The sequence below is a fragment of the Dipodomys merriami genome, unplaced genomic scaffold, assembly GCF_024711535.1.
Source record: "Dipodomys merriami isolate MVZ:Mamm:240054 unplaced genomic scaffold, mDipMer1.0.p SCAF_6, whole genome shotgun sequence".
NCBI lineage: Eukaryota > Metazoa > Chordata > Mammalia > Rodentia > Heteromyidae > Dipodomys > Dipodomys merriami.
The window spans coordinates 33,316,122-33,340,677 of NW_027206179.1; the positions used below are offsets into that span (position 1 = coordinate 33,316,122).

At 34.6% G+C, this 24,556-nt stretch overlaps 1 protein-coding gene across 1 annotated transcript in view; it reads right to left on the reverse strand.

Moving 5' to 3' along the window:
- Nucleotides 1-914: 914 nt before the first annotated feature.
- Nucleotides 915-24,556, reverse strand: part of Ndfip2 (Nedd4 family interacting protein 2) — a 49,526-nt gene continuing 25,884 nt past the window's right edge. The window contains exons 2-8 of the mRNA XM_070002771.1: nt 21,640-21,805; nt 19,669-19,802; nt 13,222-13,315; nt 10,643-10,767; nt 7,485-7,551; nt 4,547-4,652; nt 915-1,904 (exon numbers count right to left, since the gene is read on the reverse strand). Of these exons, the coding sequence (XP_069858872.1) occupies nt 4,549-4,652; nt 7,485-7,551; nt 10,643-10,767; nt 13,222-13,315; nt 19,669-19,802; nt 21,640-21,805 (690 nt within the window). The 3' untranslated portion in view covers nt 915-1,904; nt 4,547-4,548. The remainder of the gene's footprint in view (nt 1,905-4,546; nt 4,653-7,484; nt 7,552-10,642; nt 10,768-13,221; nt 13,316-19,668; nt 19,803-21,639; nt 21,806-24,556) is intronic.

The window sequence follows — 24,556 nt, forward strand, 5'->3', positions numbered from 1 at the left end:
AACTGTAAAGTTTTAGTGCTGGATCAAAACTGGCACATTTATATTCAGACCAAGTATAAATGCTATAAAAACGAAAATGAAATATTAATAAACTGATGTTTGATAGGTGAGTTTTTCATCTTAGTTTAAATTACCATATATCAAGGCTTCATCTCATGTAAAAATAAATGAACAAAGTAGAAGTCTACAGAAAATGAACAAGAAACAGAAAAAGACCAGCAGTAGTTTGTATATGTTAGCAGGATGAAATTCTTGCTATTAATAGGCAGTTAAATTTAATATTTTGCTTTCTTTACTGCATGCTTTACTTCAAATAATGTAAAAAAGATACTTCAATCAACAACAAAAATTCTAAGTAGGATAGCAAATTAAAAGCAAAATACAGAAGACTCTACTAGCAAACAAAACTGTTTTGTTCATCAGAGACACTGAAAATAGAAAATATAAATACAAAAGAGATAACAAAGCATAATATTTTATTTTTTAAAAATGAAAAAACGGCCCTGAATGTACCATTTAGTGGTAATCAGTGTCTAGTAAACAATTTTGTTTTACTGTATAGCATATTAAATAAGTTTAAACAGTAACGTAATTTCTATTATTTTTAATGTTGACAATCAAAAGCAAAGACAATATTGAAGTCAAATGTATGAGATTTAAAATGATGTGCACGATGTAACAGCTTATGAATATAAGCAGATTCCAGCTGGAATAGTTATGAATTCTCTGCACACGCACGCACACACACACACACACACACACACACACACACACGCACGCACACGCGTGCTTATGCATGCACACACAGCCACTGTCCCCAAATTCCACAGAGATGTTGCCATAATCTAAAAAGAGGTGTGTCGCATCTCAAATTCAGGTTATGACTTTTACAAATTAATTCGACAATCATAAAGTAACAGAACAAGACTTTATTTGCTAAGCTTAACAAATTAAGTATCTAAAGAAAAAATTACAGTGGCATTGAAAGATATTTTTATTGGCTTTTTAAAAGACAAATGTAACTTAGAATATCTTATTTGGATAATTAATTTTTTTAAACTGTCTTAAATGAAATAAATATCAAATTCAATACCTTCCTGAATCTTTAAAATGAGTAATACTAACAACCAAGCTTCCCTAAAACTAATATGCCCCTTAAATCTTTTTATATTTAATAAAGGACATTTGTTATATCCACATCTTAAAATTTTCCCACTTAAAATTTGAATAACACTCAAAGTTTCTGTACATATTAGTTCACTTAATTTAAAATTAATGAACAGATATCTAGACACAATTTCTAAGAAAACGATGTAAAAAGGAATTTATGCATGGTTATTTACACAAAGAACCTGACTAAATAACATCATGTTCAAAAATATGACAAATCCATTCTAATAATCAGCACTGCAGGTATTAATAAACTTTATATATATCAAAGGATAATTCATATATAGAATTATTAGATGAATCTAAGAGCTGGAAACTAAAGCATATGACAAGATTAATAATGTTGCTTTTATTATACTAACCATCAAGTCAGAAGCCATTGGCATTTACATGCTGGAAGACTGTTTATCAATCAGCTCTTTCAATTATCGCAAACACTGATTAACCAAATGTGACTGGACTTTACTGCTACAACTTTACGATTTCTTTCAAGTATATGCAAATATTTTAAATAGGCACATATGCAAATGTGCAAAACAAATGAAATACAAAGGAATGAACAGAAATGGCTTGTAAACAAAAAACCACCCTGCCATTCAATTTTGAAGCTCCATCTTTTCTTCACTAATTTTTCTTTTATTAGTAGTAGTCTTCTATCCTATTAAAGTTGTAGGTTTACAGATGATATGGAAATTTCACATTGGCATAAGAAAGGAATGTTGGGTTGATGTAGTCTAGAGACAAAGGAAGAATTAGTCTTAAAATGTATTTAGTTGCATTTATAAATCATAGTAAAAGCATTTTATTACAGCATTATGCTAGATATGTAATGTTTTCATATAATGAATAGCATATATCAGAATATATTCTAAATCATAAAGCTTCTATAGAAGTCATCTAGAAAATATTTACATTGTATTTTAGATGGAGTCTTTAAAATGCATATAAAGAAATCAATCACACTACTCACAGAATACTATTCAAATTATTAATATTATTTTGCATTTTATCACTAACACAAACTTTTAAGGCCACTGCTTGAAGGGACATTTTATGGATTAAAAAAAGTAACATCTTCTGGGATGATTTTATGGAATATTTAAACATTTTTTCCTCCTCAGACTCTGCTTTAATACAATCTGGAAATGCAATTGTACTCATTGTGCTAGTCAACAAAAACAAGTAAACTATATATGCTTATCAATAAGACATATAAGTTATAAAGTTTAAGTACTCAAATCACAAGCTACATAATTTGTTTATAGAAAACAATTATCTGTCAGTACTCATAAGGGATTGTTCCTGGACTTTCCTCAGAGGCCAAATGCCATGACTGATAAGAGTCTAATATAAAAATTTATTGAATCTGCATATAACCAACTCATCCTACTGTACATACTGTACACTTTAAATTATCTCTATTAAATAATATAATTTAAATGCTATGTAAAGGGCTGTAATAATGTATTGTTTAGGAAATAATGGCAGTATGTCTGTAATTTGCTTTTTCAAATATTCTTCAACACATGGTTGGTTAACATGGACACAGAACTCACAAAAACAAGAGTGCTGATTATACTTAGCCCTGATATATCGTAACACCTTGTCATTTTAGTTCTACACTCAAAAATTAAATGTAGACATTTTGCATATGAGTTCAAATACTTTAATAGTCATTTCTATATATGAAGTTTCTTGCTTTTAATTCAGAACAGAGTACAGATATGTGGTCTCTGTGAGGTACTCCTGAGTGCTATAATGACTGTACACAGAAACTACAGTTTATTTCTTTAGCGGTTTCAGTAGTTTATTAACATACATTAATAGTACAAGGTGGTGATTATTATAATTCTTTTTTTTTTTTTTTGTCGGTCGTTGGGCCTGAAATTTGGGCTGAGGGACAGCTCTTCAGCTCAAGGCTTGCGCTCTACCACCTGAGCCATAGTACCACTTTCGGCTTTTTCTGCTTAGCTGGTGCTGAGGAATAGAACCCAGGGCCTCATGTATGCAAGGCAAGCACTCTACCACTAAGCCACCTTCCCAGCCCCTACTTATTTCTTTATGACAAACATTAAGGAAACAAAAATGTGACAATATGACACAAATTAGAAAAAACAATATGGTACTATTTTCTTCCTACAAATGTTACTCCAACTAGATTGTTAAAATGATTGCAAACTGCTTTCCAATCACATACTTTATGGAGTTTTGTTTTGTTTGTTGTGCATTTGTTATATTTAAGTACAGTACTAGAGCTAAAGTCAGGGCCTTGTGCTTTCTATTAGGTAAGTGGTACCACTTTAGTTATCCCACCCACTCAAACTTTTGTCTTGCCATTTCTCAGTTTTTCTTTTCTTTCCTTTTGAAAGCATTTTTTCAGATAGGGTCTCACTTTTACCTAGGCCTGTCTTGGACCATAATGTTCTTTACTTCCAAGTCTCTGGGATCACAGATATGTGTCACCATGCCTAGCACTGTGGGTTTATTCACCAGATATCTAGAACTGGATATCAAACAGATTTTTGCAAAAAAAAAAAAAAGGAAATAACTTATCCCAACCTGGGTACTGGTGGCTTACACTTGTAATCCTAGCTACTCAAGATGCTGCAATCTAAGGATCCTGGTTCAAAGACAGGCCTGGGAGGAAATCCATGAGACTCTTATCTCCAATGAACCAGCAAAATGCTCAAAGTGGAGCTGTGGCTCAAGTGGCAGAGTGCTACTCTTGAGCAAAACTGCTCAGGGACAGTGCCTGGGCCCTGAGTTCAAGCCCCAGAACTAGCACCAAAACACAAAAACAAAAAATAAACAAAAAAAGCCCCTCATCCCTTCTCTGTAAGTAGGATACTTTGTTAGTTCTTCAGTGTCTTCAAATTTTGTGCTAGTGATTACATCAAATATATCCTGTGACCAAGTCTTCTAAAGAAACTTTATGATTTAAAGTCATAGCAGAGTATGGTAGTACACATGTGTAATCCAGCACTATAGAGGAAGAGACAGAAGGATACTGAGTTCAAAAGAAGCCAGAGTTATTAGCTCTATAAACTAGACCCTTATCTCACAAAATCAAGAACTAAGGATACAGCTCAGTGGTAGAGTGTCTGCCTAACACATGCAAGACTCTGGGTTCAATCTTAAATATTTCGAAAATAAAAACAAAAAATAATAGTTCATTATGCATTGTAAAAATTAATGAAACTCTGCTTTAAAGATCTAAAAAGTATCTAAAGAGCTTGAGAATTATTAAATTTCAACAAGCTATTACTAATACAAAATAAATACACTGAGTAAAATGTATATTTTAAACATTTAACATAAATCTAGTAAATGGGAATACATAAAGGAATAAGCAGACAATAAGTGAATATTTTCTTACCTCTATAATAAGAAGAAGTATCTTGTTCTATGAGCAGCTGCCATACTTTCAGACATGTTTCTAACTTTTAAATAATTAACAAATCCTCTGAAGAAAAGAAGTAGTCCTGAGAAAATTCAAATAATACAGATATATTATATCTTACACAAAGAGATCATGAGTACCTTAAAGTAGAAATTTATAGGTAAAGCACTTTTGATCCTTTCTCATTATAGTTAATCTATCATAAGGAAATATAATAATGTAATATATAAAATAAATAAAATATAAGGTATAATAAAATTAAATGTTACTGGTCACATCCATTTAATTTCTTAATGTTACATGTACCAAAATTAAATTCAGCTTTGAAAATCAAAAATCATATCAAAATACAATTTGTTATGTCACTTTAAGTAGCAAAGTTATCAATGCTTGTAAACTGATCCACTCATAGAAATCATTTTAATCAAAAAAAATTAAAAAGGAAAAAAGAAAAAGAAGAAATAACCAATCCTTTGGGGTTGGAGGCATTGTTCAGTTGGTAAAGCACTAGCCAATGAGCAAAAGTGTCTGAGTTTGAATCCAAAAAAATTACTTTATTTTTATCAAACTTTTTAATATAACTACTGAGCAAATAAAGGATATTATTTATAAAAAAATTCTAGTGAAGGGCTGGGAAGGTGGCTCAGTGGTAGAGTTCTTGCCTTGCATGCCTGAGGCCCTGGGTTCGATTCCTCAGCACCACATAAGCAAAAAGAAAAAAAAAGCCAGAAGTGGCTCTGTGGCTCAAGTGGTAGAGCGCTAGCCTTGAGCTGAAGAGCTGAGGGACAGTACTCAGGCCCAGAGTTCAGGACCCACGACTGGACCACCCCCCCCCCCAAAAATCTAGTGAATGTACGTATATAGTTGTTAAGATGAAGGAAAAAAATCAATAAATCTGACTAGCACTATTAAGTATGTTTCATCTGTATTTGAAGATATATGTATTATACAGATTTTTACTATGAATTATTTTAAGTAATAATGAAAGAATAATATATGATAAAAATGGAGACAGACTCAGGAAGGAAAACTTAGAAGACTGTGATTTCTTATACAATAAGACAATTTAAAACTTTGTTTTAAAGAATATCCATTTTTGTTGGTGGTGGTGGTTGTAGGGCTTGAACTCTGGGCCTAGGCACTGTCCTTCAGCTCTTCAGCTCAAGGCTAGTGTCCTACCACTTGAGCCACAACGCCACAGTGATCCTCGGCTCTCAGCCTCCTGAGTAGCTAGGATTACAGGTGTGAGCCACCAGCACCCAGCTTATATAACAGGCATTTTTAATAATCACAAAAGCAATGCCTGTGAAATACTTCAAAGCTGCAGATTAAAAAAAACTAGGTGATTAAAAAATCATTAACATTTAAAATACTCAAGAAACATTAACTCCAGTAAATTTATAACTAGAAAATGAGGGGATAGGGACAGAAGATAAGTGAGTGTACTTTCTTTCACTAAAAATGAAAGTATTAATGAATTTAAAATACAATATCCAATACCAAATTTGCCCCCCACCCACACTACAAGACAAGAAATGCCAAGACTTAAAGAAAGCATGTGTGTAATAGACTAGAGAGGTAAGACAGAGAAATATGCAAATAATTGAACCAAGGGCCTAAACTGAAGCTAAATCCCATCCCGTGTATTTTCCATATCCCAACTCCTTTTATTTATTGCTATCTTTGACTTCTACCCTTCTTTCCTGCCAGATGCTGTTCAGAGATAACAGTGTTTTCTAAACGCAGAAATATTGTTGAAAAATGTAAGCCAAAAGTATTTGTGAGATTCTTCTTTTGTCTGTGAGGCTGCTGTTTCTAAGACATTTTGTTCTGCTCAGGAATTTTCTAAAAGAAGCCAATTTCATATCTAAACCTAATTACTCAGGGTCCATTGCTTCTCAACAATTTACAATGTGCTCAGCCTTCTTCTAAGCATTTGAAACATTCTTACAACTGATTAAATTTTCAAACCTTCCTACATAAATGCTACCAAGATTGTGACTCTGGGAATTGGGACTTGTCCCCTGCATTCTACTCTGCCCATAGTTACCTTCCTTAAGATTTCTCCAGTCTATAAACAATGTACACATAAGCAAATATACTCACTACACTTAAACATGTACATCATCATATTTTTTCACTTCAAGTAAGAAACTCAAAGACAATACACTATTTAGGCAGCCAGAACACAACAATATAAAATTGGCTTAAATTAACCTTTATTTAAGACTGCTTCCTCAAATATCTCACAGTTCACTGTAATTATTAAAGAATTTAGTCACCTTAACTGACTTCTAATAATTTACTTCCCCAAAGTCCTAAAGATCCAATAGTATGAGTAAATAAAAACTCAGAGAACAGTGCCACCTACTGAAATGTTATGATTTTTAGTGGAATCATGAATACATGAACCAGAATTGAACTATGGAGTCAAAGTATGTGATTTTTAAATTAGTTATTATATGTACTTACTAAAAATCCATCAAGTTCATCCATGTTAATGAAAAGACAACTAAATAGAAGTACAATGACCATTAGGTCTGAAGCCTTCCCTATGCTGACTGATTAATGATTAACATCAGGCACATTTCCAAAGTATAAAGCATGCTTCCAAGATTCAAAAATAAAAGAGAACAGATAAAACACTTAAACTACCCTTTTCTCCCATTTTCTAGGATCATTGTAAAAATGAAACATGAACCACAGATTCTTTATATTTACCATCTCTGGATTTTGAATCAAAGAAATCTGGGGGGCTACACAGAATTAATTGAAAAACCAAGACAGATATTTGAATATAGGAATATCATAGCAGAAAAGTTATTTCCACCAAGTTCTAACAAACTATTTATATTTTATAATTTTAGGAAATACCAAAGTTAAATTAAACTGAAATGCACTACAATAAACTTACCAAGTATCAGAAATATCCACCAAAGCCAGTATTGTCCATTGAAATATCCAGTAAAATAATCAGAAAACTATGAAGTAAACATAAATAGTTATTCAAATGTGTATGCCTAACTGAGAATTATAATCTACCTCAAATAATCTCTATTATTTAAAAACAGCACAAAGGAAAAATAAGAAATAATGATGCGCATGTGTAACTGAGAAAAATCTGTATGCAATAGCAAACATATGTAAAATGGTTTATAAACAAAAAGTTTTTAACTGCTTACAAGAAAGCAAAGTAAATGCTATGTATCAGTAACAAGCATTTTCTCAAAGAGTTCATATCAGTCTTTTTTTTAATCTCTCAAAGCCACAACTATTATCCCAAATACGCTACAGCAACCTGCTGCTTTGGATATTAACACCAAAAGCCACATTAGTTTAATCTTACCAGATGGGGATGTTGTGGTGACCTATGAAAAGAAGAGCTTTTGACCTTCTGTACACCCCCTACTGTTAACCACTGCCAAAAATATTAGAAACATAAAGACCCCCAACTCATTAGAGTCTCTTTATTTTCAAACTAGATGCCTTAGCATTCAGTTCCCAACAAGTGAGCTGACAACAGCTAAATGAACCTTGAAGTGGGATTTCAACACTTCCTATTAGTGGCCATGGCAGACAGTCTTGAATTCTGTGTGATATAGGAAATGAACAGGCCCATGGAAGACAGAGTCTGATGGCATAGGACACAGTATCTTTTCCTTGGTTAGACTCCAGATATTGCACTTTTATTCATTTGAAAAGGTTTTTGAAAAAATTAGTCTCGTTTTCTTCAGTTATTTCTGGTATTTTTTTTCCTATTTCTTCCCTACTTACTCAGCACCTAAAAAATGTCCCAAATAATTACTTTTTAAGTGTTTCATATAACCTCCTCTACAACTACTAAAAGCTTATAGAATTGTTTCTACTGATGTTCGTATTGAATCATTTAGCTAAAAATGATTTTATTAAATGTAGGTTTGCACTTGAATCTGAAATAATTTATTTTAAAATTCTTAAGAATTTCCATAAAAGATGAAAAATTTATCATTTTAATAATAACAGAAATGCTTACTATTTAAAGCATTTACATAATGCTAATATTTGTGATTTTTTTTTTTTTTTTTTTTTGTCGGTCGTGGGGCTTGAACTCTGGGCCTGGGCGCTGTCCTTCAGCTCTTCAGCTCAAGGCGAGCGCTCTACCACTTGAGCTACAGCACCACTTCCGGTTTTCTGGTGGTTTATTGGAGATAGGAGTCTCACAGTCTCTCCTGCCCGGGCTGGCTTTGAACCGCGATCCTCAGATCTCAGCCTCCTGAGTAGCTAGGATTACAGGCGTGAGCCACCGGCGCCCGGCTGATTTTTTTCTTTAGCAGATTTACTCTTGTGAAAATTCATTATACATCTAATTTTTAAATAAAATTCAAATGAGAGGCTACTCTGAGGGCATTTCTTATAATTACTCAGATTAAAAAAATCTGTGTACAAATATCAACCAAGAATCAATTAATTGATAACCAAAACCTGTAACATGGTCTGAACTAGTAAAAGGTTCTGATAAAACTACTGAAACCCTGGGAAGTTCTATTTTTTTTTTTTTTTTGGTCAGGCATGGGGTTTGAACTCTGGTCCTGGGTACTGTCTCTCAGCTTTTCAGCTCAAGGCTAGCGCTCTACCACTTGAACAATAGTGCCACAACTTTTTCTGTTTATGTGGTGCTGAGGAATTAAACCCAGGGCCTCATGCATGCAAGGCAAGCACTCTACCATTAAGCCACCTTCCCAGCCTGGAAGTTCTAAAATTTAAGAGAGTAAATAAATGTATCATTCCCAAACTATTAATATTTGTTTATTAATATATGAATCATTTTAGTGAATTTATAATACAAATGAATTACCAAAGCATTTGAAGCATTTTTGAGAAGTTGAAACATTGTTAGACTTACCATTCTTGGAAAAAGTTTGCAAGGAATTAACTGATTTCAATAGAAATCAATGTTTAGATGTAATTTGTAGATTCTATGCATTGTAACTTATTAATTATATAAATAGCATTTATAAAATGCATATATAACTTTTCAGAAGACCTATTAAAACAATAAACTCAATCATTCTCCTAGGTCTTACATTAAAAAAACAAGCAAACAAAAGGCAAACCAAAAAACAAACAAAAACAAACAAAAACAAACAAAAGGCAAACAAACAAACAAACAGAAACAAGGAAGAAAAGTTTGTAAAAAGAAGCCCAAGCCTGGAATTGTGGTACTATGCAAAGGCAGAAGAATCAAGAGTTCAAGGACAGCCTGGGTTACATAGAGAGACCCTGATTTTTAAAAAGGAAAGGAGGGAGGAAAAGGGGGAGGAATGGAAGGAGGAAATTAAAAAAAAAAAAAAAAAGCAACAGCCTAAAAGAGACCTTCAAAAGGTAGGGGATGACTATATTAAGGGTACTCATTCCTTACCATTGTTCCAGAAAACAATTTCAGAGCTAGAAAAGTTGCTGAGACAAAGAAAAATAAAGGTCACTTCATTGTCCCCCTGCTCATTATCTTGTAATTAGTAAGAAGAGGGCACAGGTAATTTCTAACAGCAGCAAGAAAGGCAGAAGGAACGTAGAAGAACAGGGATAAGTTTAGCTACTTTACAGGCCTTTCCTTTTGAGACCTAAATGTTACTTAAGTTCATAATAATTTACTAAATACAAGAGGTTTTTTTTTTTCATTTGATTTTAGGAATCCCTGAATTATATCACAGTAGTAGAGTCCATGATTTGCTAGGTACATTGCTGTAACAGGGCAATATGCTTTACTTCCCATATGTCATAAAACACTGTGAGACAGCTATTGGAAAACCCAAAACTTGGAACAATAAAGTAACTTAAGGTGAAACACAGAGAGAAAAAAGGTGAGACAAACTCAAACTTCTTGATTATGAAGGGTTTTTTTTTTCCTGCTATACTAATACTTTCCTAAACGTAAGTTATAAAATGCTCATACCACAAGAACTACTTTAAATGTAGAAGTGGGAGTCTGTAATTGGTTGAATACATGTGCATAAAGTGAACATTTACAACCCACATAGAAAATTTCACTTTTTCATCTCTGATAAGGGAGGTGAACGCTTTCAAGACACTTACCCGGACAATAAGGATCCATTTAATCAATGAAAGGCCAAATCCACAGATAGCACCATACCTTCCAGCTATGGTATTGGTGATACAGAAGGATAAACAAAATCCAAGCCAGTTGAAAATAAATGCCACTAAAAGCAACAGAAACAGTTCTTTTAAGTGTCAAGTTGGAAACAAAGTAACAAAGATATAACACTTCATTGTTCAAGTGACAAAACAATTCCTTTTGTTTTAACTCTACCAAATTCCTTTTGTTTTAACTCTACCAAGTGTACTGCTTTTTAGACTCCTACAACTTACCTTCTCCAAGTTATTTGCTATATGTCAATAAGTGGAGAAGCTTAGTTTCCTGTCAGTTTGGTCAGGAGGAATCAATTCTCTGAAGCTTACTGCTGGTGGGTGACACTACTTTTCTTCTTTTTTTAATACTAAGGTTTGAATTTGGAGCTCTGCCTTTCTAGGCAAGAGATCTACAACTTTAGCCACACCTGAAGCCCCTTTGCTCTAATTAGGGTCTCCCTATGTACCTGGATTCAACCGGACCACAATTTTCCTACTTACACTTCCTAAAACAGTGGGGGTGACAGGCACATATCATAGTACCCAGTCCCACTTAGTTGAGAAGGGGTCTTGTAAACCTTTTGCACAGAACCACAATCTGTCCATTGGGTCTCCTGAATAAGTAGAATCATCACAGACATGAGCCATCAGTGCCAGTAATAATTTAAACCAGCTACAAACTAGACCATAATGTAGTTTCCAATCCTAACTGATCAGCCTACAGTGGCTTTTTTGGATTTTTTTTTAAAAAAAGATAAAACAATGACATGCAATTTTTTTCGCAAATAGCTTAAGGTATAGTTATACTGTACTTTCCTGGATTCATTACTTTTCTAGTTTCATTAACAAATTGCACCCCTATCTAAAAGCTACACTAAAGAGTTTTACATTAGAATAATTATTTACTTTTCACATATATGGAAGGTTCTTGAATTCCTGGACTAAAGATGCTCAAAATGCAAATTAGATCCACCATACACAAAACTATAATATCTAAAATAAGTATGTCCAAGCCAGGCATGGGTGGTTCATATCTGTAATCTTAGCTACTCAGAAGGCTGAGATCTGAGGATCCTGGTTCAAAGCCAGTCTAAGCAGTCTAAGAGTCCATGAGACTCTTATCTTCAATAAACCCTTAGAAAAAGCCAGAAGTAGTACTATGGCTCAAGTGGTAGAGTGCTAATCTTGAGTACAAAGAGGCTCAGGGATGGTGCCCAGATCCTGAGTTCAAGCCTCAGGACTGACAAAAAAAAAAAAGTCCATACGAATTGCTGGTAAGGAAACACAGAGACAAGAACTCTCATTTACTGTTGGTGCTAATGAAGACTGGTAGTTGCTTTGGAAGAACAGTTTTACAATTTCTTACAATTCAGAATTCATTTTTCAAAATACTTTCCTAATTTTTAAGTTAGGGATAACTTAATTTCTCTTTAATAATTCTTTCCTCATGTCTAAAGCAAGAATAATACATTCTGAGATAGGACTGTCACACCTTGTAAATAGAAAAGGCTGAGTGTTAGGAGAAACATTTTCTAAATAGAGCCGAATAGTCCATTACATTTTAAAGCACTAGAGTTCAAGCTCATTTCCACAGGCTGTCAATTATCCATTGAACCAAATTATAATTACTAGAGTTTAATTAACTGATGAACTAGAGTCTATCCCATTTTCTAAAAATTTCATAAAAAGCAGTATGAGAGATACTCAGAATAAGCACGTATGTGAGACATTTTGTGGTAGCACTTTAAAGGATCATGAAAAATATATAAATACATTTCTTTCTGTAATATTGCCAAATTTAAATGTAAACTTTTTAGAGTTACATGAGGTAAGAGACAAGCACAAAACACAAAACAAAAGAACTAAATGTATGAAAGGTTTTAATTGGAATACAATTAATTATTGCTATTTTATTTGCATGAGTATAACCTAAAACGCTTATCTTATAAACTATATTGAGGAACATATATTTCCAGACCTTTTTGTAACTAAAAATAGCTATTATTTGATAGCATGTTAATAGCACAAAAAATAAAACAAGTTGCAATTTGAAAAATAGCCACTAGAGGGTAGTAATTACAAACCTATACTTATCAAAATAAGTTCTAAGCCTGCAACCTACAGGGGCAGGGAACTATAACAGGAAATGAAAGTACTTTTACTTTACACAATTTCATTGATATAATATTGGTAAATATTTGTAAAACAGGAAGAGATATGTGTATGTCTGTGTATTCCTACGGCTTGAATCTACATTGCAGCATTTTTCTTAATCTTATTTAACTTATTTAGCTTAAATATACTTACATACCTTTACATGATCAGCATATACGTAATGGCTCTGATTTTGCAGTTAAGTGCTTTAAGATTCTAACATCTGTCTTCATTATTAGTTCACTATCAGGAAAAATCTTCATTTTAAATGAGGTAAATACATGCTAGCAATGTTTTGTTTTCTTTATCAATATTGCTATAAAAACACAGGCAACATTTTTTTTTTAAAGCAGCTTGGAAAGATTACTTACTGAAAAACGCCAGCATGAAAATGCCATCATTACCCACTCTAAGCTGGTCTGCATCGCTGAAGTCATCTCTTTGTGGACACTCTTCCTCCGGATTCTATAAATCATATAAATCAAGACACCTCGCTAAAGTAATTATAATCTTGTCATCTTAAACTTAAGAGTAGGAACACTTCAGTAAAATGGTGCACATATAGAAATCCTTGTATTTAGGAGGCTGAGGCACCAAGTTATAGGCCAGTCTGGGCTACACAGTGAGACCTTGTATCAAATAATAGTTAAAAAAAAAAGCTAAAAAAAAAAAGCTAATGCTCTCAATTTGTTGTACAGATGAATGAAATGAATGAAACATCTGCAGCAAATATGACTTTTTCATGGGCACCTCTGAAAAGGTTAAAAGTAAACATGCAAAAGCTGAATGAAAAATGATACTAGACAGCAGTTTCACACTGCTGCCTTAATGTCAACTGGAAAAAATAGGACATTTCATAATCAGTGGTGGAACACAAACTAGCACAATCTCTTGTTTATAATTTGGCAATATTTATCAAAAATAAAAAATACTTTTTCTTCCCATCCCCCTAATGTAAATCCCTCTTCCCCCTCTTCAATCTGTTTCCTCGTCACCAGGAGGTAAACAAGAATCTGTTAGGAAAGTATGCTGGGAAAACTACTATACTTTAAGCAGAACTTAAATAGGCAATTCTGGTAGAAGCTCAGAAGACCAAATGTAGAGAAAAATACAGACAGTAAAGTTGTATTAGTAAGGTTCAGGGAGAAATGAGGAATTAGGAGTCCATTAGGAATTGGGCTAGAAGCCATTCATGTTATATTCTGGGAAAAAAATCTGTGTATATTTTGTCTGTATCCTCGGACATCACATGAGGTTGTATTTAAAAGTAATGGGCTACTTGGTAGAGGAAATTCAAGACAGCATAGCATCTAAGCAGCTGCATAGTTATTACTGACGGCTTTCAGCCATGTTTATAGTACAATCTGGAGCAAAAAGAAGAGCAGAAACACTTGAAAAACTTGCACATGTATCATGAAAGTGTTAAATTGGAGCCAAGGAAAGCATAGTTTCTGAAGAGATTGACATCAAGTAAAAAAACATGTTGCATCTGGAAAACAGGAAAGATGCTTTCACAGCGTCTCAGGAATTGGCCAGACGGAAACTAGCCATGCATCCACCTATCTGCTAGCTCAACAGTATGGAAGAATAAAGTGATTAGAAAGACTTTCTCTTGAGGACAAAGTATCTGCAGGTCTCCCTGTTCTTACAGAGTAGACAAGGAAGTTTTCTCCTCAGGATTCATTTCACAGTGATCAACTGACTGGAGGCTACTGCATCCATACCTACTGCATGAGTTGTTAGTGGTTTTTGGTGTCATCTATGTGACGCTGTTTTTTCAGGAGTATAGAAAGCAAGGGACTTGAGTCATGAAAGACCACTCAACTTTTTTGTTGTTGTTGGTTGTGGGGCTTGAACGCTGTCCCTGCACTCTTCAGCTCAAGGCTAGAGCTCTACCACTTGAGCCACAGCACCACTTCCAGTTTTGTGTTGGAGATAAGAGTTTCACAGAAAAAGTGGTGCTGTGGCTCAAGTGGTAGAACGCTTGCCTTGAGCTGAAGAGTGCAAGGACAGCGTTCAGGCCCAGAGTTCAAGCCCCATGACTGACAAAAAAAAAAATCTACTTGGGAAAAAAAAAAGTTTCACAGACTTTCCTGCCCAGGCTGGCTTTGAACCGTGATCCTCAGATCTCAGCCTCCTGAGTAGCTAGGATTACAGGCGTAAGGCACCGGCACCCGGCAACACTCAACTTTTAAAGGAAAGTCCAGAGGCCAGGCAATTTATAACAAGGTCATATTCCCTGAAAGTAGCCTATGAGAGAGTGATGTATAGAGATGTGAGGGTGAAGAATAAGCTGCAATGGAGACCCCAGGATGTTGGAGATGCCAGGAATATGGAACATCTTCTGGAAAGCTGCAGGCACAGTAAAGTTGGCTCAACAGAGTTAGCAAATGGCAAGGCCACAACATTGGGTTGCTAAAGCCCACTGGAGCTCACATAATGACACCACATGCCCTAAGTGCTGAACATGAAGCAACAAACAGTATTTAATGTTTGCCTTATAGAGCTTGCTCTTCATTCCATTCCCCTTTCTATACCTCTGTTCTTCCCTTGCTTTATTCTGTGATTGTGTGTTAGAAGTGACTGTTTTTTGTTGTTATTTTTGTTTTAACAGAGGTTTATAACTAAGAGATTGTTTTCAATCTCAGTAGAAACATTTAGCTTATAGTTTTGAACAAGATAGAACTGTTAATACCGCAAGAAGTCTAGGCCATGGCCTAGTTTTGTACTGAAATGGTTGTGAACTTACTAGGCACTGAGATGGAATACTGTGGTTTGGATATAAGGTATGCATCCCCAAAGCTCCTTTGCTGGGGTTATGTCCCCAGCTGGTGGGGTTATAGAATGTGTTGTTGAGGGCATATCTTTATTTTTTAAGTGTAATTACATTTAAGTAGTTGTATAAAGGAATTAGAGGACATATCTTGCTATGGCTCTATCCACCACCACCACCACCACTCCCCATGCTGTCTGCCATACAGTGAACTACTTCAACCAGCTTTTGGCTGAACGTGCTCATACCACGATGATATACAGTATCACAGAGGCAAGAGATCCTGGTCTGAACCCTGAAAAACCAGAAAGTAAAACAAATACTTCTCCTCTTTTAAAAATCATCCTCTGGTCCGGCAATTTCAGTTTTTACAATGTATTATACAAATTTCTATATGCAAATCCTACTTAAAAGAGATAAAGTACTGGCAAGGCCTAGTAGCTCAGACTTGTAAGTCCAGCTGCTCAGAAAGTAGACACAGAGGGATCAGGGTCCAAAGATAAGTCCAGGAAAAAATTTAGCAAAACTCCATCTCAACATACCAATCAATTATGGTGGTAATTGTCACTACATGAGAGGTATAGATAGGAGAATCAACTAGGGCAAAAAGCAGAAGACTATCTGAAAATAAAAGCACAAATGACTTAGAGCATGATTCAAGTCACAGACCACTTGACTAGTAAGCACAAGATCTCAGTACCACAACACATATACATACACACATACACACATACACACACACACACACACACACACGAAAGAAGTGAACTATTAAAGATAATTACAGCAATGTTAATAAGCACAAAAGATTAGATACAATCTAAATGTCCATCAGTAGAGGACTGTGTTAAAAAGTCAGTCTCTATAGACCTCTCTCGTGCTTCTACATGGCTTCCAGAAAAAGGAATTGGCCACCTTTTCCTAAATACTTATCTGGTGAGAGCCCCAAAAAGAAAGTGCATTTCTCTTCAGAGCAAAGGTGTTGGCATTCTTAGCTACTGTCAAGATCCCTAGGCTGAGGGTTCTTCTATCAATATACCACTGCATGTGGAGAGAATCACTTAGCCCTCTTTGTGTTGCCTGTGGAACTCAGGCTCAAAAAACTGGTACAATAAAATGCTAATAATCTACAACTGCTGTGAATAATGAAGTCTTTGTTTCTTATTCAAGCAGTATGCCTTTTACCAGCATCTAAGAAACTATTAATCAGTTAGTTTGTAAGCTCAGTAAAAACTTGGACTGCTGACAGACTGTTATAGGCTAGTGAGGTAAATTATTGCATATATCTAGCCAGTGAACTTTAAAAAGTATAAACTTGATACCAATGGCTCACATCTGTAACCCTAGCTACTCAGGATGCTGAGATCTAAGGATCACAGTTTGAAGCCATCCTGGGCAGTGAAGACCATGAGATTCTTAACTATAATAAACTACAAAAAAAGCCAGAAATGGAGCTGTGGCTCAAGTGATAAGGCGCTAGCCATGATATTAAAAGAAGCTCTGGGATAGCACTCAATCCCTGAGTTTAAGCCCCAGGAACTGGGGTGGGTGTGTGTGTGTGTGTGTGTATGTGGGTGTGGGTGTGTGTGTTTAGGAAAAAGCATTTACATCCTTAATATTCTACTATATTCTATTAATATTCTAGTAATAATCACCAAAAATATTAAATATAAATCATTTGTGCTGTTAGTAATAGCTACTCTACAGGTAGAAATTAGGAGGATCATATTTTGGGAACCAGCCAAGGTAAAAATTTGGGAAGACTCCCTCTCAAAACACAAGATGGGTGTGTGGTGCATGTCTATGGGTGCATGTCTATAATGCCAACCCACATAAAAGCATTAAGACCCTAAAAATAAACCTAAAGGGGCTAGGGCATGGCTCAAGTGGCAGAACACCTTCCTAGTAAGTGTAAGGTCTAATTTCAAATCCCAGTACAGTAAAAAATAACTTATTAATGTATTTGCTTGTAGGTATAAAGAACTTCTCTGAAAGTATATATAAACCTGATTTCATTGATTGCTTCCAATTTTTAATAAATATTACTGAAATAGTCATTCTGTTTCTGAAGACCAGGATTGCTTCCTGGTCCTCAGGATAGGTCAATGTCCATAAAACAAGTATGCATGCCCTTCTGGAGCCTATCTTATAGTCAGAGGAGTTGGTCAATAAACAAAGGCATGATAATGAGTTACTTTTTATAATTACTGAAAGGTCTACATATGGAAGGAAGGAAGGAAGGAAGGAAGGAAGGAAGGAAGGAAGGGAGGGAGGGAGGGAGGGAAGATTGACAGGGAAAATGAATGGGAAAGGGAGAGGAGTGGAAGGGAAAGGGAGGAAAAGGAAAATGGAGAAGGAGTAGGAAAGGAAGGGAGGGAAAGAGGAGGAAGAAGGGAATGGGCAGAGGGGAGAGGAGAGACATAGGGAAGAAATAAAAGGTTAGAAAGAGGGAGGAGGAGGGGAAGGGAGAAGGGAGAAGATGGGATAGGAAGGGAAAATGGGAAGGAGAGCAGAGAAGAAGGCATAAAAAGGGAAGAAAGTTTGTGAATGCAATATAGTTAATGGAATTTTAAATAAGACAAAGCTGAACACAAGTGGTTCACACCTATAATCCTAATTACTGAAGAGGCTGCAATTTGGAGGATTGCAGAAGACACTGAGACCTCATTTCTTAAATAATCAGGAAAAAGCTAGGCTAGAGGTATGGGTCAGGTGGTAAAGCACCTGCAGAGCAAGCAAGCCAAGTGCGTCAGAGTCCCAAGTTCAAACTCCACTGAGGTAAAACTTCAACAAAGACTTCAAAGGTGAAATAGCTGGCTATGTATATATCTCACAGAAAGTGCTAGCGTCCTAAGACAGGAACATGCATGATATATAAGAGTGACAGCATGAGGCCTCGCATGGATGATTACAGTGAACAAGAGAAAGACATGGAAGCACTTCCCTCTCCCTTTCTTACTTCATCCTAACTTTCCCAGGTAAGCATTTGTTTTTTGTTTTTTCTTTTTCTGAAAAAACTGAGATGAATCTAGAAACCTGAAACTAGACTTCTAAAGTCGGTAGAAGCACACAATTAAACAACAAAGGCAAAAACTTGCAGGCAGACTAAATTATAAATAATGTCTGCCTTTTACTTGGCAACAGAACAGCATACATGCATCCTATTATCTCTACATTATTCAGACAGCCAGAACAAGCATGCATTAATGAAAAAGAAAGAGAAGGCGAAATCTTTGATCATCATTCCAAATTTCTAGGATGAGATATGTTAAAAGGTAGATGAAGAAAACTATGAAGCCCTTATATCTTTTTTTGTTGTTGTTCATTATGGGGCTTTAACTTGGGCCTAGGTACTATCCTTGAGATATTTTGCTCAAGCCTAGCACCCTACCACTTTGAGCCACAGTGCCACTTTCGGTTTTCTGATGGTTAATTTTGGAGGTTAGAGTCATGGACTTTCCTGACTGGGGTTGGCTTTGAAACATGATGCTCAGATCTCTGCCTCCTGAGTAGTTAGGATTACAGCCATGAGCCACCAGCACCCTTATATCTTATTTCCGTAGACTATTTTGTTTAGTTGGAATTTTTCCTAAAGAACTGGCAAAGTACTATCAAAGATAAAAAGATGATTCACAGTGATAGACCATGATGAAATCTAAACTATGTAAAGGAGGAAAAGTAAATATATGGGCAGTTAAGGGAAGTGGGAGTGAAGTCCAGGTAGTATCACTACCTAGTGGTAGTGATAGCCAGGTGGAGTGAGTTAGAATGGGCAGCTAGTACTTGGATGTCTGGGCTCACAATTTAAGAAATGATAAGATGTGGGTAACAAACAAGACCTGAAGTAACACAAGCTGAGGTGGAGTAGAGGGGAGGCCAGTGGAAATGAGGAACCTAAAGAATAACTAGAAAGAGCACCAGTCTCACCAAAACTGACATGTATTGATGCACAGCGAAGATGCATGCTCTTACGCACAGAGAACTCCTTTTGATAACACATAATAAAATAACAAAGCCAATAATGTTAAAATGATCAGTGTCTTACTCTTTGAGATGTTTCTGCAGCGGCAGCTGCCATGGCAGCAGCCTTGGCCTTCTCAGCTTCATCATATGTAGGAAGAGAGGTAGCAACGCTGTAGGGAGGTGGCACAGGGTAAAACTCACTGTAAACTTCTGTATCTGAGCAAAAAGAATTTTTAAGGATAAATATTAAAAATAGTTGCATAGAATTTTATAGTCATGACCATATTCTTTTTCAATGGGACACTAAAGACTACTGTTTCTTAAGCTCTTTATATCACATAAAATACTATTACTACCAAATACTGTACCTTAATCATTTATTTATTATAAACAGAAAGGTTGATAAGTACCATCTAAACACTAATACACTAAAAAAGGGTCTCAAGAAGATTTGGAAAAGGAGGTTAAAGAGGAGGAAAGTAAAAATCTCACAAAACATGAGCCCTATCTATATACTTACTAGTATGCACAAAGAAATTAACTTTTCTTAATTTTTTTTCTTATTATTTCATAGTCACAAAAATTATATCAGGAAAAGTAATATTTATATAATGCTAAACATTTAATATACCATTCTTCTATATATTCATTTGAGCAACCCTCCTGGTTCAGGAAAATTAAGTGACTTGCAAGGTACTGAATAACCGGTATGCGGCACACTTTGAAAGAAGAGAAAGGGGGAGGGAGAGAAAGGAAAAAAGCTAGACCAAGCTAGGGTAGCAAATTCATTATCCTTTCTTCCAGAAACTTGAAAATACTGATGAAAATTCAGAATAAAGTTTAATAATCTTCAATGAAGTTTAAATAAATAGAATTCATGGAAACCAACAAATAAACTGCTTGAGGGACTACAGGTAGTGGTAGAGTGCTTGCCAAGCATACATGAAGCTCTGGGTACCATTCCCAGAACCAATAAAACAACAACAACAACAAGAAAAAAACCCAAAGCAACTGGAAACAATTGCATATAAAACTGGTATTAAACAAGCACAATGATCAAATAAACGTTATATACAAATAAAACAAATATACATTTGTTAATGTTATTAGTAAAGACACTTTCATGGAGAACATGATTTTCAGCAACTGCATTAAAAAAATGAACTTGATGAAGAAATACTGGATTTTTCCACACATTTAAAAATGGTAACCACACTGCGCACTGGTGACTCATGCCTGTAATCTTAGCTGAGAATCACAGTTCAAAGCCAGCCCAGATAGGAAAGTCCATGAGATTCTTATCTACAATTAACACCAGAAATCAGAAGTGGCACTGTAGCTCAAAGTGATAGAACCCTAGCGCTGAGCAAAAAGAGCTTAGGAACAATGCCCAGGATCTGACTTCAAGCCCCACTACCAACCAACTAACTAACTAAGTAAATAAATACCAGAGAAAGCTGGCATGAGTTGGAGATGTAAATGGCATTAATTATAGAATAAGAAACATGAAAGATGAAATATTCTAGTGGAAATTTTATTTTAGCTAAATTGTTTTAATATCTGATTTTTAAATGATTCATAATACACATATATAAAATATTTAGAAATGTGATTTATACATTACTTAGAAGTTATCAGACTTGGAAACATTGTAATAGTATTCAAAATGATACAAATCAAATAGTATACAAAAATTATAATAGTATATACATCAACATATTAACTAAAATTGTTGAAAAAGGAACTGAAATTATCTCTCTATAAAGGCCTGAATGAAGAAAAAAGCAGCAAGCAATAATCACTGCATTCAAGAATTATCACATATATTTGAAAGCACACTTGCCCCTCCAGCCACACCGACCCACAATGTCCCACCACTTTCATCATTATTAATGTTATCTTCTACAAGCATATATACATACACATGTGTATGTATCTGTTTACTGTATGTGCATGTGTATTGTGTGGATATATTTAAAAGCACATTAACAGACCTATAATCACATAAAACCATAATGTCAACAAAATCAACTAGGAGCAAGCAGTTTCACACCTGAAGTTGTTGGTACTTCCACGGTAATACTACTATATGGTGGAGGAGAGGAATCTGTCTCAGGTGCCAGCACAGAAGGGGCAGTCAGTACAGCCTGTGGTATTGAGTTTGAAGTGGACGGCTGCTCTGAAGCAGATGATTCAGAATTATCCTCTTCATTGTAAAGCTAAGAAGACAAAGGAAGAAGAGTCAATGCAATGGTGCTTATTGTATTTTTATTTACAAATTTGTAAAGATTTTATAATTCAAAATAGATTCAAATTTGCATAAGCCTATATATAGTAAGTATTAAGTATGTATCATTGTGCATCTACTACACTTGTACTGCAAAGAAAGGCAAACCTCCTGTGAACTCAAACACAATACCATCTTTATTACACTTGAATCTGTAAGTGGAAATATAATAATGTAGAAACCATCTAAAAATGTACAATATTCTTAAGTTTTCCGAAGTATAGAAAAATGTAAAATGAGTCAATGTACATCCTAAAAATTTTTTCTTCATCTTAATTTATCAATAGTTCAGGCAGTAGGAATAACATATTAAAATTTTAAACCACTTAACTTATTGAATCCTCACAATAAATCTATGAGATACTGTCTTTATCCCCAGTGACAAAACAGAGGTGGTGGTAGGGAATCATTAAAGTACAGAGACTTAATATAACTTCCCAAATATCACAACAGCTAAGAAAACTAAGTAGTGGGTTTAGGCATTTATGATGACTTTGAAACAATCATTAATATGCAAGCAAACTACTATGAGGTAAAACGACGGCATAATACCATGAAGTGATGATCAAGGAGAGACTATAATTTATCCCTAATGTATTGAGAAGAGTACTTATTAAAACATTTTAAGAACTTTTAAACTAGAATCTCAGTTTTGAAAAGAAACTATGGGTTTTCAGTATTACTCTTCATTCATTCATTCCCTTAAGAAATACAATGTTAAAAAAAACACTCCTCCAAAGAAATGTCATATTACTACAATAAATGCTATTTTGAATGTTGTAATGTAGCAAGACTACCATGGTTTCCTGATTTCAATAAGAATAGCATTCCCATATGCCCCTCAGGAACTTTGCTAAAGTTGGCTTTCTGTGCCTCAGCATTCACCTATAGGTTCTGAATGCAGCCAGAATCTTCAGAGTTATAAAATGGTTGTTGGATAACATGGCATAGCCACTAGCACGGAGAAGGCATTTAATAAATACATGTCTCCCCACTCCAATTCATGAAGTAGAAACAGAAATTATGAAGTAGTCTCTCTCAGTCCATTAAGTAGCTACTAATGTCTCTAAAATATAAAAATGACATAAACAAAATCAAGTGGGAGGTAATTTATTACAATGCTGATTTAATATACTTTAGCAAGTGATACTATGAAAACATTTTAAGAACTATCATAAATATAACAAATAATTTCTCACTTTTTTTTTAGTTTTTCCAAAGATTTATTAAAGCAGAAACAAGTTGGTCAGGTATTTGCTGGGAAAAAGAAAGCAATTTTAATACTATTCAAAAATACTTTTTAAAAAGTATTCTAGCACAAGACATCTTTGTAAACTAGATTATGTGTTGTAAACGGTTTTTCAATTTCTCACATTAGTAAGGCAACTCTTTCTACTCACATCACTCTCTACACTCTTGGTTCAAGTAATGATAATGTGAATTTTGTATGTGCATTATAGTTACTTGTAGAACTTTACCAAGCAGGCCCTAAATTACCACCTCTTAATTGGCAACATCTTGTAGCTGCAGCTCAGAGCCCTGCCTATGCTGTCCTATTACAATCTATCCAAGGGAATCCTCTAAGACCAGTCATCTTTACTTACTGGACTTACGGAACAAAAATGTTACATTGGCCACATAAGACAAATGTAAGTGAAATACATGTATTTACCCGGAAGTTTCAATTACACTAAGTAGCAGCAAAGTTATGAAAAAGGAAAAAAATCATTTTTCCATACCTGATATTAAAATCACAAATGTCAGATATAACTTTATACTAAGGAAAAGAACTTTATAACAAAATAGTTATTTAATTCTACTCTTATATAAACACATAATATTAAATATGGTATACAAATGTGCTCTCCACAATGACTATGCCATTTTTGAAACCTGTCAAGTTTACTTAAATAATTACAATGAAAAGAATAGCTATAGGAACTTTCACATATGACTCAGAAATAAAGCATTGGAACATTATATAACATATCCTAGTTTATTTCGAGCAACTTACCTAACCCCTACTTTTTATTTTACAAGATTATGATGTTCAGAAAAGATTTACTGTGCATCAACAGTAAAACCAAATAACTCAGTCAAGAAGCTCTATCCATGGTTGCATGTAACTTTCAATTTAAGTATAACACTGCAATTTTACATCTTTGCAGGCAATGAAATTGCTTCTATAAACCAATCTACTGTGACTGCCTTTTAAGTGAATCTACACAAGGATTCAAATCAAAGTATATGTTCATCAAATTAGAAAACGTCATTCAGGAAAATCATTTCTTTCTAAAGATTTTTATTTTACATTCTTTAGCAATTACCTAAACAGCAAAAACAGAAACCAGGAGGGTACAGTGGAGGGCAACTTGTAAACAATGCTGACCCCAACTTCCTGTGCCTTATCCACACTCATGAGCCTCTAGAAAACATGTAGATAATACAGTATGGCACATGAAAGCTAACATTTCTCTTCAGAAAGCAAGAGAGAGGGTTTGAAAAGCTACATACTGAATGAAACATGATTTAAAAAAAAAAAGATGAAGGCTGAATTAAAAGTAGCTACTCTCTAAAAATGTATATTGAATATACTCTCTATAAATGTATATATAATAAATGTGTATATAATAAATGTGTATTTAATGACTAGGAAACTATAAGCACTAAAATAAACTAATTG